This window comes from Acipenser ruthenus, chromosome 15, assembly GCF_902713425.1.
Source record: "Acipenser ruthenus chromosome 15, fAciRut3.2 maternal haplotype, whole genome shotgun sequence".
Classification (NCBI taxonomy): domain Eukaryota; kingdom Metazoa; phylum Chordata; class Actinopteri; order Acipenseriformes; family Acipenseridae; genus Acipenser; species Acipenser ruthenus.
The window spans coordinates 13,952,787-13,967,987 of NC_081203.1; the positions used below are offsets into that span (position 1 = coordinate 13,952,787).

The 15,201-nt window shown below is 38.5% G+C and overlaps 1 protein-coding gene across 2 annotated transcripts in view; it reads left to right on the plus strand.

The window, feature by feature from the left end:
* LOC117422289 (astrotactin-2-like) overlaps positions 1-5,840 on the plus strand; it is a 643,010-nt gene extending 637,170 nt beyond the window's left edge. Inside the window, exon 23 of one of the 2 annotated variants that reach the window (XR_009307362.1) lies at positions 5,147-5,261. Coding sequence is in view for 1 of the 2 variants with exons in the window: in XM_058987183.1 (XP_058843166.1) it covers positions 5,147-5,384 (238 nt within the window). In the remaining variant the exon portion in view is untranslated. Of the gene's footprint in view, positions 1-5,146 lie in introns of both variants that reach the window. The other variant, XM_058987183.1, reaches the window with a different exon arrangement.
* Positions 5,841-15,201: the final 9,361 nt, after the last annotated feature.

The following is a 15,201-nucleotide window of genomic DNA, read 5'->3' on the forward strand; positions in this document are numbered from 1 at the left end:
CTCCAGTCCAGTCTGTAGAATGGTTCACGTATGGTTCCCCAGCCATATTTTGATGGCTGCAACATCTTCAGTTTCTGAAGTTTGCAGAAACATATACATTATATTTGTATACCAAGCAATTCTGAAAAAATAAACGATTTCAGCAAGTATGCGTGTGTGCTTGTTTCTGTATGTATGTACAATATGAGCGGTCTTGTATTTGGATCATTTTTATTTGTGGGTTGTATGTCGGATGATTAGAGCATGGTGATCTGTCACCAGTTGCTTTCAAATCTATATATTATTCAACCTGGGTTGCATGGCGCTTATTCTCACCCATTCACTAATCAGTATTAGTCATTACAGCCCACTAAAATAGGCGATCAGTTTAGTCCTTATATGAAAAATGACACTCCCTTTTAGTTTGAGATTAATTCTCAAACTGAACGCAGTAGGGATTCAAGGAAATGCATGCACATGGATTAGGGAGTGGTTAACAGGTAGAAAACAGAAAGTACTGATTAGAGGAGAAACCTCGAAATGGAGCGAGGTAACCAGTGGTGTACCACAGGGATCAGTATTAGGTCCTCTGCTATTCCTAATCTACATTAATGATTTAGACTCTGATATAGTAAGCAAACTCGTTAAATTTGCAGACGACACAAAAATAGGAGGAGTGGCAGACACTGTTGAAGCAGCAAAGGTCATTCAAAATGATCTAGACAGCATTCAGAACTGGGCAGACACATGGCAAATGAAATTTAATAGAGAAAAGTGTAAAGTATTGCATGCAGGCAATAAAAATGTGCATTATAAATATCATATGGGAGATAGTGAAATTGAAGAAGGGAACTATGAAAAAGACCTAGGAGTTTATGTTGACTCAGAAATGTCTTCATCTAGACAATGTGGGGAAGCTATAAAAAAGGCCAACAAGATGCTTGGATATATTGTGAGAAGTGTTGAATTTAAATCAAGGGAAGTAATGTTAAAACTGTACAATGCATTAGTAAGACCTCACCTAGAATATTGTGTTCAGTTCTGGTCACCTCGTTACAAAAAGGATATTGCTGCTCTAGAAAGAGTGCAAAGAAGAGCGACCAGAATTATCCCGGGTTTAAAAGGCATGTCGTATGCAGACAGGCTAAAAGAATTGAATCTATTCAGTCTTGAACAAAGAAGACTACGCGGCGATCTGATTCAAACATTCAAAATCCTAAAAGGTATAGACAATGTCAACCCGGGGGACTTCTTTGACTTGAAAAAAGAAAAAAGGACCAGGGGTCATAAATGGAGATTAGATAAAGGGGCATTCAGAACAGAAAATAGGAGGCACTTTTTTACACAGAGAATTGTGAGGGTCTGGAACCAACTCCCCAGTAATGTTGTTGAAGCTGACACCCTGGGATCCTTCAAGAAGCTGCTTGATGAGATTCTGGGATCAATAAGCTACTAACAACCAAACGAGCAAGATGGGCTGAATGGCCTCCTCTCGTTTGTAAACATTCTTATGTTCTTATATGTTAGGTAGACATAAATCAAATGCATCACTTAAGTACCAACCATTGAACTACAATGTACTGCATTTACTAGTCAGTTCCAGTTATTTCATTTCCCATTTGGTAACACACGTCTATTAATGACATTGTTTTGCTGAGATTTATCCTGAAAACATGAAAAAAGGCAGGTAATGACTCGCATTGTTACAATTCCTGCAGACTTTATATGCAACCTTATATAGATACTGCATACAGTATATCATGTCTTAATCAGTGTCCCTGTTGAATGATAAGACAGTAAAGACTTGGAAACCACCTGGAGTTTGTACCTGTTTCTGAGTTTGTTTGGTTTTTATTAACGTCTGGATTTAGTCTTGCGAAACCTGAGGGACTGTCAGCACTGTAAAATGAAGCTCAAAGCCAAGCTCCATCCACATGGTATCAGCGCATCCATTAAGAAAATACAAGCGTCAGCCAAAAATGAAATATTTGCTATTGAAGCAATCCCCTGGTTATCAGTTCTGAGGAGGGATGTCCTGGCACAAGTCACAATTGAAAAGGGTTTGGTTGATATTAGTAAATCTGCATCATAAACCCAGCACATCCTTTTTTAGACGCAGTCTCTGTTTGATAGAGGCCCGTGATAGAAAGGTGGCGAGCGTTCAGGTCAGAATGAAACTGTGTGCTCCCAGAGCCCCTCTTCCACTACATGCTATAGTCGTGGTGGAGCAGATTGATTCTGTTGGTTAAGGAAAGTTACAACAGCCCTTGGTTTTATTTTGCTTTGCCAGGAAGTGTTCTCTGCATCCCTTACGCTTACAAAGCAACCATAAATATCATAATACTTTCGGTAAACGTTAGACTTCAAGAAGATGTAATTTCTATTATTTGAAAAGGTAGCCACTGAGACTCAGTGTTCTCCACTGTGAACCATTTGGATGAAACACAACATATTATTTATGGCCTGCAGTTGGCAGGGTGAATGGCTCTTGCTGCACTTTTTAAAAGGAAGTGCTCCAGCCAAGGAAAAAATGATGGATCAGAAAACTGTGAGTAATTGCTCGACTATTGCATTTACTAAATTGTTCCTAAAGTTGCCACAAGGAGCTACTGTGCCTTCCTTTTCATTTATTTGTCTGGGACAGGGTTGGTTTCTTTATGGGTGAGGTGGAGGTTGGGGTGCAACACAAAACCAGCTTTAGAACTCATGATTGGATTGGAAACCAAGTGATGAGTCCCAATGCTGACCAGACAGGAAACTTCAATTCAGATAAAGTGGAACACCACAGGAATAGCAGCTAATGCATTGGAATTCATATGAAGGGAGAACCTACAAATGACAGGAGCTGAATATTAAAAGCATACATGGCACACAACATGTCCTCATGCCAAGGAATGGAGTTCTACCAATAGGGTTCCAGAGGTTCTGTAGCCATGTCAGGGGTCAGAATAGCAAAGGGTCTACGAGACACAGCTGCATAGCCTTCCTTTGCAGAACCACACTGTGAAGGTTTCACTTTTACACTTTGTCACTGTGTTCACCTCACGAGATTGCCTGCAGAAGGTTTAAATGTCAGAAGCTAACTCCCTGATATAAGAATTGTGCTCCTTGCATTTATGAGGAGACAATATAGTGCTGTGCCTTGCTAGTGCTTGCTCAGCTCGTGTGGACTGAGACTCTTCCATGCTATTCATTTTTAATAAACCGTTTTGTAACTTAGGATGCAAAGCCTTTTGTCCAAGACATTTCTGTTTGTTTTAGGGTTTTAGCTATGCATATATAAGATCTTAATTTAACGTCCAAACCCATTTTCGTAAGGAAGCAGCCTCAAAAATGGGTTCAATTAGTCGTGTAAAACAGTGTTCTGAAAAACAATAGGGAGGAGGGATACTCAGGAAAGATGGTTCTGCCTACAAGGAACATTGATGTCATGTTAGAGACAACAAGGGTTAATACACACACTTGATTTTGATTTCCGACCTTTAAAACGAGTGACTTCTGCAATCACTCCAGAGGTATAAAAGCTGCCACATGCTGTAGTCATGAGTCCTTTTTTAACCATATGCTTTGTAAACAGATGGGAAGTGCTATATTGTAAAGATTAGGCACATGATAAATATAGGAATTGTAACAGGAAAAAAAAACCCTTCTACTAGGAGGATTTGTATACCTTGATACACGCCTAAGCATACCATTCTAGCCACTTACTCGTAAGCGTTTGACAACTTTGGATGTACTTTTACAACTGGTGCATTCAAAATGTTTTAGGTTTAGCTTTTGCTTTTCAGACAAAGTCCATATCTCAGAAACACCATCACAACTGGCTCAGAAATTCAAGATAACAACAAGAAATGAGCGTCTGGATGTTAAGTGGTGCGCACATAATGGCTGCAGTGTTTGCAGCTACAGTCCCTGCACCTTGTACACACGCCATTACTAAACTACACAGAGCTTCGAGAAGCTTCAGTGCATGCAATAGAATTGCTCAGTAAATGTAAAAGAAAGATTCCAGATGAACTGCTATTTTACATCATGGCAAGATAGCACACTGTATATTGAAAGAATAATGGAATCTTGGGGTGAGCTACTTGACCTCTCAATGAAGAAGAATCTATTCCTTAATTTCCTCATTCATTGACGGTGAATGTGTTCCCGATGGTCTGGCTCACACTTCTTTTCACTGTGCTTTATCTCAAAGGATGTGGGTGAGGCACACATCACTGAACATGTTTATTTATTACTGTAACTTTGACATGGGAAAGCTTTCTGCACAATTTATTCTGCATTTCCTCAGTCTCCATGGGACGCTTAACTGTTGGGTTTTTTGTTTTGTTTTTGATCTGTTAAAGCTGCGCTTGCTTCACACAGAATGCGTGTGGTGTTCTGGGCTGCTGTGAGTTGCAGAAGCACAATAAGAGCTACTGTTCTGTGTAGAATGATTTGAGAGTGTCAGCGTTCCGCATTCAGAATCATGCGAATGGTAAGCTGCCATGCTCAAAGGCACAAGGTTTGCAGGCCTTGAGACTATTAACAGTGCCGTTGCCATTGCTAGGATTGTACTTGGTCACAAATCCTACAGCCTGTGCAGAAGGACCACATTGCTCTGGCATTTCTTACAGTGGCTGTTGTAACGTTACCAAGAGATTCATAAGGACGTCAAAAATGATCATTTAAATGAAGGATTTTCAGACAAGGATAGCCCCTGCGAGATTCAAAACCTTGCTTCTACTGGGTTCCTATAGAGCAACAGCAGCAGCTACACACACAGACACGCACACATGCACACACACACACATCATCAACACAATCCATTTCTATACATCCGTTAGTTACAGCACCAAGGTCAACAGGTTCCATATGAAAACAGCTAGTACTTTAACTGCTCTAAAGTTTGCCAAGGTTGTAGCTGTATGTAAAACAACCGGGAGAGAATTCCAGCTTGTTGGTGCTGAGACAGCTAATTCCTTCATAGGATGTGTTATTAAAATGCAACTGTCTGTTTCTAGCGCATGATCTCAGAGTGTAGGCACTGCCCTGGATCTTTATTAGGAGTCTTATTAAATAGGGTGGATGGTGATCTATTTATACCTTTATAAATATGGTGTGTTCTCAAGAGACTGTAAGTGGAAAGTAGTATATAAACATTATGTCCTTTTCTCTTTCCTAGGAAAGCCCACCTGATCCTGAGGAGACTGGACAGAGTAAGCACCTACTGTGCCACATTGCTCCACAGTGCCTTCATCCAAAGCAGGACTGACACAGTGCCCTATCTCTTCTGCCACAGCGAGGCGACGAGACCAGCCAATGCAGTCTGGCACAGTTCTTTACAGGACACCAAAGTGACTTGTGTTGAAAAGCTGATGTCAATACCACGGAACACATACGGAGACTCCAAACTGCGATGAGCGCGACTTTTCAAACACATTTACATGGGACTGTTTGTTTGTTTGTTTGTTTTTTTACAAGGCAGAGAAGCTAACAGTGAAGCTTTGGAGACAAAAAGCTTGTTGATGAACATGAGCCGGAGAGAATTGACTGTACTAAACTGTTTCTTTTTCTAACTTAGTGGCATTTAAGTAGATTGCTTAAAGTGTGATGTCAGAGCATGTAAATGATTTTAAAAAAGAAGACGACTAAATGATGAATTACCATACTGCAGAGCTAACTGGGGTTGTGAAAAGTGCTACTTGGGTTATATTTTGAAACTTGAATCTTACAATGGGGTTGCATTCCCCCACCCCCCGTAATGTTTTTGTTTACACAATAATGTTCAGTGTTTATTTGGTGGTGGTTCTGTTTTAACTCTAATATTTGGATATCCAGGAGTCAAAGAAGTACAGTAAAGGCCATGGTTTCTGTTTTCTCTTGTCTCATGTTTGTTTTGCTGTATTTTATTGGAGCAGTAATGCCCTTATTCTTAAACAAATATATAATTAACAACCTCTATAAATGTAGAAATATTAAAAGAAACCTAATAAATTCAATGACAAACTAAAATAGTTTTAGTATTTCTAAATTCAGAGTGCTTAATAGTTATGGAGGACTCTCTATTAAATTATGTTCTGACCAATAACTGACAGGATGTAGTATAACCAAGGCATTTGCAGTATAAGCAACCAATAGTAATCTGTCATTACAATGCAATAAACAGTTATTCCTTGTTAAAAATAACACATTTATAGATATCTTATAGATCCGTAAACTCAATGAAGTGTGGAAGTTGAAGCGACTTGCAAGGCCGCATTGCCTAGTTTGTCACGTTTAGTCCTATACAGATACAGAGCTATTAATTGGTTTTGTGAATAGTGGTTGACGTTTGGTTTAAAGCCCTTTTAGCCAGACATGCTGAACTACAGTGTTTGTCTAACACTTAACCATGTCTAAAGTGAAACGCCTCAGTAAACATGCTGTATAAACAGGGCCCACAATGTCCAATCGTCACACCGCCACCTCTGTAAATAAAGAACATGGCTATCAAGTAACCTGGGAATGAATACATTTCCTTTCAAACTAGCAGAATCTTAGCAGAGGCATCATTCAAACTTTTTTTCAGGCAACTGATAAAGTAGTTGATTTATTTTTTATTAATTTTTTTTTTAGCAAAAGTTGCTTCATTGTTTTGCTGTTGTTGCTTTTCCTCTTTCCAAAAGGCCTTTCTTGTTACGCTCATTAGGAGAAACAGTGCATTGTGCAAGTAAATAAGTCGTAGTATTAGACATGGGATTAGTATTGGAGATCTATTTACTTTGAATATTTTCAGTAAAAGTATTTGCTAATTCTCCCTCTGTGCTAAATGTTTCCATCATATCGTACAAGTCATATGTTTTATATAGATTCATCGCAGGCCTAGAGGTAACTATAGTTCTTCTGAGGGGCTTTAGTTTCCCACTATGAGCCGAGGTCTGCAGTCCATATTTGTTTTATGAATCAATCAAGAAAGTCATGTTTTTGAAGGAGTCTATATATATATATATATATATATATATATATATATATATATATATATATATGGATGGACTGGAGAGGAGGGCTATAGTGGAAAATGATTTACCAGAGAGAAGACTATTGTTACCGACAGGGGGGCTATAATGCCCGAAGCCACAAGAAGTAACAATAGTCTTAATGAGGGGCATTTCATTTTCCACTATGGCTGAGACTGCAGTACATATTTAATATATGAATCAGTCAAGAAAATAAGTGAGGCATGGTTGGATATTAAATCTGACTTTATATATTTTGTTTAAATATAGCTGATACAGCATACTGTAAGTCAATAAATAAATAACAGAAAATGTTTTTGAAGTTCATATTAATTAACTGATTTCCATTACATGGGAGTAGATGTTAAAACTTCATGCTGATTTCAACTCGGCGCTCGCCAAGATAAGCACCAACTAAGATGTAGCTTTACAGTAAACTAATGTGATCCATCTGTGTCTCCATCCATTTGAGTTTTCTTCCATATGATGATGTAGATATCCTTCTGTCTGGTGTTGATGGCTGAAGTGTAATGCTGGCTCCAGGGATCAGCTTATTTTGCCTCCCTAGCGCATCAGCACACACAACGGCTGCAATGCTGGCTCCGGGGATCAACCACAGTGCGGTCTCCCCAGCGCATCAGCATGACAACCGTCTGGATTGAGCAAAGTAGGTACATCTCTGGGGTCTTCAAGTGGGCACCTTTCATCCTCTGTGTTTCGTCGACTAGCCCACGACACCTCAAGAGGGCTCGACGGTGATTCTGGCGTCCCAGTATAGTTAGAAAAGTTTTTCTCTGTCTGGTTTTCTGACTGCTGCATAATCTAGTTTTTGGAGCAGCTTGTGTTATCTTTCTTCTGTAGTATGTTTTGTAATTCATTTTCTGTTAACTCACATAATTAGTGTTCAACCATTTTCTCTTGGTGTGAAGAGTGCAGGGGAGAAAGGTGTTCCTTTGAAAAGGGGCAGGACTGACAGTGATGTGAACCAATCTCAAGACAGACAGAGACTACTGACCATTGGTGTAAGGATATTAGGGCAATAGTTCAATCTCTTTTTCCTCCTATGATAATGTTTTAACCAATCACAGGCCTGAATTTCCAAGCACTAGACTTACCGAGGCTCAACGGAATAATGCTATTGGCGAATCTCAGTCCACCATGGCACGGCGTCTGAATGTTTCCCAGAGCACTATAGGACGACTTTGGCACTGATACCAGCAATGTGGAACAACACTTAACCCCTCAAGGTCCGGTAGACCACATGTGACGACGGCAGCCCAGGACAGATTTATACATCTACATCATTTACATGACAGGTTCACCACTGCGACCTCTACAACATCTGCAGTACCAGGAATGCCAAGAATTTCCGACCAGACTGTCAGAAACTGCCTACGGGAGGCAGGTATCTGAGCAAGAAGGCCAGTTAGAGGAGTGATTCTTACACCGCAACATCATCGACTACGACTTCAGTGGTGTCATCATCACAGAGTATGGCCCATACAAAGATGGAGAAACGTGGTGTTCAGAGTTGAATCGAGATGCCTGCTTCGACGTGCAGATGGAAGAGCCCGGGTATACAGGCGACGTCATAAACGTTTTGTGGCCAACTGTGTGCGACAGGTTGACAGATTTGGTGGTGGGAGTGTCATCGTGTGGGCGGCAATCTCAGACTGTGGCAGAACCAACCTTGTTCATGTTCAAGGCAACCTGACAGCGATATTGACATGAGATCATACGGCCTTATGTTGTCCCATTCATGAACCATTGTAATGTCATTTTCATGCACGACTGCACACAGCCCGGGCCACCACAGCTTTCCTCACTCAAAACAATGTTCAAGTACTTCCCTGGCCGTCTTGATCACCAGATCGGAACCCCATTGAGCATTTGTAGGACGAGCGTGATCGACGTATGCGACGACTTCACTGAGCAACTGACGTTACGAGGACTTTTCCAGGCACTTGAGCATGAGTGGGTTGCCATTCCCCGGGATGTTATCCAGGCTCTGATTCAATCCATGGGCAGGAGATGTCAGGCCATCATCGATGCCAGTGGTGAGCATACGCGTTACTGACTTTATTGAATGTCTTAATGATTTCTGTACAGGTTAAGGTTCTTTGGAACTGTCTATTCTATTATGCAAACTGCCATACTAATGCTATAAAAAGTACATTCAAAACACCTATGCGTTTCTTTTTTTGAAGAGTATCTATCTATCTATCTATCTATCATCTTAATAATATTCACAGTTTCATTTGGATTTAGCAGTCATTTTCTGTATACAGTATATCTACTTGATCCAAAACTTTCTGAAATATGGGTTCATGGGGTTTGTACCAATGAGATCAGAAACAAAAATACACTGCCTGAAAAATGGTATTGTAAAATACAAAAACTACATTCAATCCACTATATGTTTTTTTTTTTTTAAACCATTTGATGTACAGCTGCATTCAGTGCAGCATACTCATTTGAAAACTGTATGTTTTATTGGAAAATGATATACGAGAATGCCAGATTGAGTAAACACATGAAGATACAAAATAATTGGTTAAAACCACACTTTTCCACAAAGAGAGGAGGTAAGAGGAGACATAGTACGTTGTGTCATGGTGCTCTCGAGCATGTGAGCAAGGTACAGGTACTTAAATGTCAAGTTTTACGGCAAATGAAGGCTCACAACGGTCCTCCTCTTAAATGTCAAACTTAATGATGGAGCCTCTTCCAATCAATTATCTAATTTCCACTTAAAAGAAGACTGATCTATTTTCTATGAATATACGGGTAAAACAACATTCAACACAGAGCAATACAGCCTGGCTCCAGGACTACCATGGGTCACAAACACAGCGTTTTCACATGTTAACACAACCTTCTGGACAGTTCAACAGTAACTGCACAATGTAGTGGTCAATGGGCCTTTATAATCACAGACACTTAAAGCACTAAATCAGGATGTACTTTAGTACTAAAAAGATATCTAACTACAGTGACAGAACCAATTGTGTACAATGAATTGCTACAGTACATAACCTTACCATAACCTTAACAAGAGTTAATTTGCAACTGGAAAAATCAAGAAATAACTAGACATTCGGTTCAGTATAAAATATAGTCTAAAATATATCCAGCCATTATCAAAATAAAGATGTATTTTCATTGGAAAAATATGAGCATTCCTGTATGCATGTTTTTCAGAATGCTTTCTTCAATAATAAAATAAATCAATGCACACTGAAGGCATACATTTCCAGATGCACAAGGCAATAATCTTGTCAGATGTATAAAAATCAATGTAAAAGTGAGGCAGACAATACCACCTTAGTGAAACTGGACTGTCAGCTAGGCGCATGGTTTCTGATCAAGTACAAGGAACAGAAAAATCAAATAATGTTATTCTGGTATTCCTGTGCTGTTCTACTTGAATGTATTATGCATTTGGGGCTATTTTAAAAATGATTTTCAGCACTAGAAAAAACATTTCAAAATAACAACAAAGCATGCGGCAGTCAGTTGTTACTCCTTGCAATCCAATGAAACACTCTTGCAACCCATAGGAATTTGCAGCCATGGTTTTAAAGTGTTGCAGATACTGTAAATCTTCCACATGTCCAGTGCAGTTTTAAAACACACCCTAACTTTGTAATTACGGAATCACGAGTTATTCAGTAAGCTTTTGTCGACAGCAATAAAAAGAGTGCATTTAATTGTAGTCAGTGTTTCTAACACACAATTCCCTGTTTCTTTACTGTCTGTGTTTGTTGCTGCTTCCTGTTTCATGGAAAATAATCCATCTGTCATTAGTAAGAGACCCTTTCCTAACTCTAACCCTAACCCTTTCCTATTTGTGAAGATTTAAGAATCATGTTAGTATGGCTAACACTGGAAGCATTTGCCTTGTTGTGGCAGGAAGCAGTGGAAGTGACCTATGATAAATGTGCTATCAAGTGATTTGGTGCCAAACAACCTCATTATTACAGAGAGCTTACTACAATAACACTGTTTTAGGGACATTTTTATTGTGTCATTTTTACAAACCACAGATGCTGTTAAAGCAAATCAGTTAGAGAATGGAAACAATAAGGAGCTTACTTTGAATTCATACAGTAAACATACATCACAATATTAACCCACAGCACAGGAAGCAGTGAGCCAGCAAACATTAAATACCTTTTCATGGAGACACGTTTTGCTAGCACACTTCTTCTCTTTTTTTGTGACACATTTAGTAACATGACATTGAAGTTCATCCAATAAATATGAACACATTGGCTCTTACTGCATGCATAGTTCAAGGAGATTCTGAGACCCATCAGCAGGAGCTTGCAGATCCAGTCCCTCCCATTGCACACAGTCTTCCAGGCAAATCATTGTAATCCACAGTATAGCCATAGAGGCAGAGCCTTGCTGGAATCTCAGGGGGAAATTCACTACACCGCCTCCAAAGGTCTTTTACAGCCACACACAGGAACAGAGCTAATTCCCTTAATAAAGTCCTACACAGAACTGTAACAAACACAGAACACAAACATACAAAAGAGAAAGTTCAACAAACACAGGAGACATCAATAGACATAATGGGATAGTTAATGGACTACAGTATCAATTCTGCAATGTAACCTTTTTTTAACATTGACCTTCAATACAATAGCTTTTACCTCAAAGAACAATAACAATAATCAGCGATTTGGAATTGAAGCAAGCAGAATTTAAAAACCAACTTGAGGTGAACACTGTTACCTGTTACATGGTAACAATGTGTAACACCATGGCTACAGTATGAACCTGCACACGACTCATGGAAATGACAGTAGGATTATAGAGGATAGCACAACCTCAGGGCACACTGTCTATTCCTGCTCTGTGTAGTCTGTGTGTGTATTGCTTAATGCTGCAAGAACACACTGTCTCAGTGTACATAAAGTACAGAGCTTAAGTGTTGAATTGTCTTATCAGATGCCAGCATTTTCCCATGTGGGAAACATTAGCATTTGAGATGCATATATATATATATATATATATTTTAGCTCAAAGAGACAGCTGCCCAACGTTTCGATATGTTGTACATATCTTTCTCAAGGGAGCCTGTGTTTGAATCAAAACATTGGAGGTATTTATAGGTTTTTGACGGCATGACAACTACTTGTTATTGTTTATACTCAAATCCATGATTTATTCTTACATGATGTAATGGTGTTCTATATATTGTGACATCAATTTTTACTTCTATCTTTGAATCTGTATTAATTTTATTAAATTCTAATTAACATTATTTTATATAAAATTCTATTTAAGACTGAAGATCAGTCTTGATTTGGCCTCCCCAGTGCATCAGCATGCACAACTTTTGAATGAATTTTGTTTATTTATTCACATGTTATATATTTATTGAAGTTAATTAGTTCATTCTTTTCTGTTGAGTCCTGCTGGCATAATTGTGTTCAGTCTATTTATCCATTTGCTTTCTTTTATTCTTCTATATGTTGCATTGTCTAATTTTAGCTGTTCTAATACTACAAACTTTACATCATTTATGTCATGTCCTTGACTGGTGAAGTGCTGTACCATTGGTTTATTCATTTTTTTTATTTCTAATTAATGAAAGGTGGTTCTGAATTCTTTTATTACTATTATTATTATTATTATTATTATTATTATTATTATTATTATTATTATTATTATTTATTTATTAGCAGACGGCCTTATCGAGGGCGACTTACAATTGTTACAAGATACATTATTTTTACATACAATTACATTATTTTTTTACATACAATTACCCATTTATACAGTTGGGTTTTTACTGGAGCAATCTAGGTAAAGTACCTTGCTCAAAGGTACAGCAGCAGTGTCCCCCACCTGGGATTGAACCCACAACCCTCCGGTCAAGAGTCCAGAGCCCTAACCACTACTCCACACTGCTGCCCCGTTTATATAAAGTTGTTCCAATCTCTCCAACATATTTTATTTCATCACATTTTTCACAGGCTATTCCATAAAAAACATTGCTATTTTTACAGTAGGTATTAGTTTTTAGTGGATATGTGGTGTTCTTATGTTTAATTATATTTTTACTTTTGTCCATGTATTTACACACTTTACATGTACTAGTGCACATATTCGTAGAACCTATTTTGTCAATTATTATTTTATGTTTACTGTGAACTAAAATATCACCTAAATTAGCTTCTCTTTTGAATGCTACAATGCCTTAAGAAGTACTTTTTTCAATTTTTCTGAATTATGTAGAATCCACAAGTGTTTCCAAACTATCTTAGAAATTTGGGGCAAAAGTTTAGAGTAAGTCATTACTAATGGGACTCTTTTGACCTTTTTATCTCTATTTTTATAATCTAGTAGATCATCTCTTTTTAGTTTATCCACTTTTCTTAACTCCATCTCTATAATTCTTTCTTTGTATCCTCTTTTTTTAAGATTTGTTTTTAATACATTTCTTTGTTTTACATAGTCACTTTCTTTTGAGCATATTCTTCGTATTCTTATTCCTAGACCCTTTGGGATTGCCCTTTTATATATATACACACACACAGTATGGACCTTATACAAGAATAACGTCAAGCGTTACCAATTCAATTCTTCAGATGCAAAGCTGGCATTCGATCTGCTGAAAAATGCAATTCGTTCTTGTCCTTTCCACAAGAAATATCCTGGAATGTCCAGTGCCAGGATTTCTTTCCAGTTTTGGAACATTGTGTTTGCCTGAAACCATAGTAGTTTGATTTGGAAGGTGCCAGGGACCCTGCAAAGTAATATTTAACAGCTTGTGTTACTCTCATAGCATGGTTGTATTACATTGAGGCTTTAAAAACACAGAACTAACATCCTTCGAGTCAAAGATGGATTCAGTGTTTTATTTCTAATACATGTTTTTTTTTTTTATTTAAAAAATACCATATCCCACACCACCTGTTAGAGCCCAGCCTAAATACAGTTATGCAAAGATTCAGGCAGGGAAATATGATCATAGCAACCTTCACCAAAAGTCAAGCAGACATTGGATTAAGGAGGTAACTCCCACATATATATATCAACCTTCAATTAGTGGCAGCTACCAATAGTAGTCTTACCACGTAAATTGAAAGCTACCTGTTTGTAGTTTGGGTCGTGCTTTGAGTTCACCTCCTCATGTTCACCAGTAGTCGTACCAGGTGAATTGAAAGCTACCTGTTTGTAGTTTGGGCCGTGCTTTGAGTTCACCTCCTCATGTTCACCAGTAGTCGTACCAGGTGAATTGAAAGCTACCTGTTTGTAGTTTGGGCCGTGCTTTGAGTTCACCTCCTCATGTTCACCAGTAGTCGTACCAGGTGAATTGAAAGCTACCTGTTTGTAGTTTGGGCCGTCCTTGCCACAGAGTTGGCAGTCAAACCACCTTCCTTCCTGTCTCTCAGTGCCAGCTGAGAGCTGTCAATCAATATTTTGAGGCCGTGCTAAGTGCCCCTAAAGGAGAGGCAAGAGCTGTCCTTACTGAAATATTAACTGACTGGATATAGAATAAAGCACCATTAAGTTGGTGTCGAATTTAAGGCTGAGGCCAAAAACCTTGAGGCAGGTTGAATTAAGGCAGTCCAAACCGAGATCAAAGTCAGGATGAAAGTCAAAGTCAAACATGCATTACCGTTTAATAGGGTAAACAAGGATATCAATGTTTAGTTGCTGACTGTAGCTCGATCAAGTAATCTGCTATAGAGATCTGTAATAAAAAAGGTTTACATGTTATATGCAATGGGTTACAAATTAGGTATTTTATTTGCAGCATTTTTTTCAAATTCAAACCGAATTAAAATGTTGGTTAGGACTCAGCACTATTATTTACTTTTTTTTTTTTTAATAATAAAACAATTAATTAAAACTAGCAAATGCGTTGGGTGTTGGCTGTGTTAAGATAGTTTTGGGGTTGAAGGATTTTTCATTTGACCAATCCGGTGAATAGACACAGCATGCACTGCAAAGGACAGGCTCTCTGTGTGCTCTGGGACTGAAACATAACATTTAGTAATAACAATGGTCCTGGTTATTCCATCACAGTCCTACTTTGCGGAAGTTTCTGCTTGTGCATTGAGATTTTAACATGACTTGGCTTGGCTCCCAACTTGCCACACTGTACCTAAGTAATTACACTCCATCCAGATCTATTCAAAGGAATATACTGATGTATTAACCCCCGCAGCCAGTACAAATCTCAACCCCTTTCATTAGTTATCTGGGTCTCTATATTAAG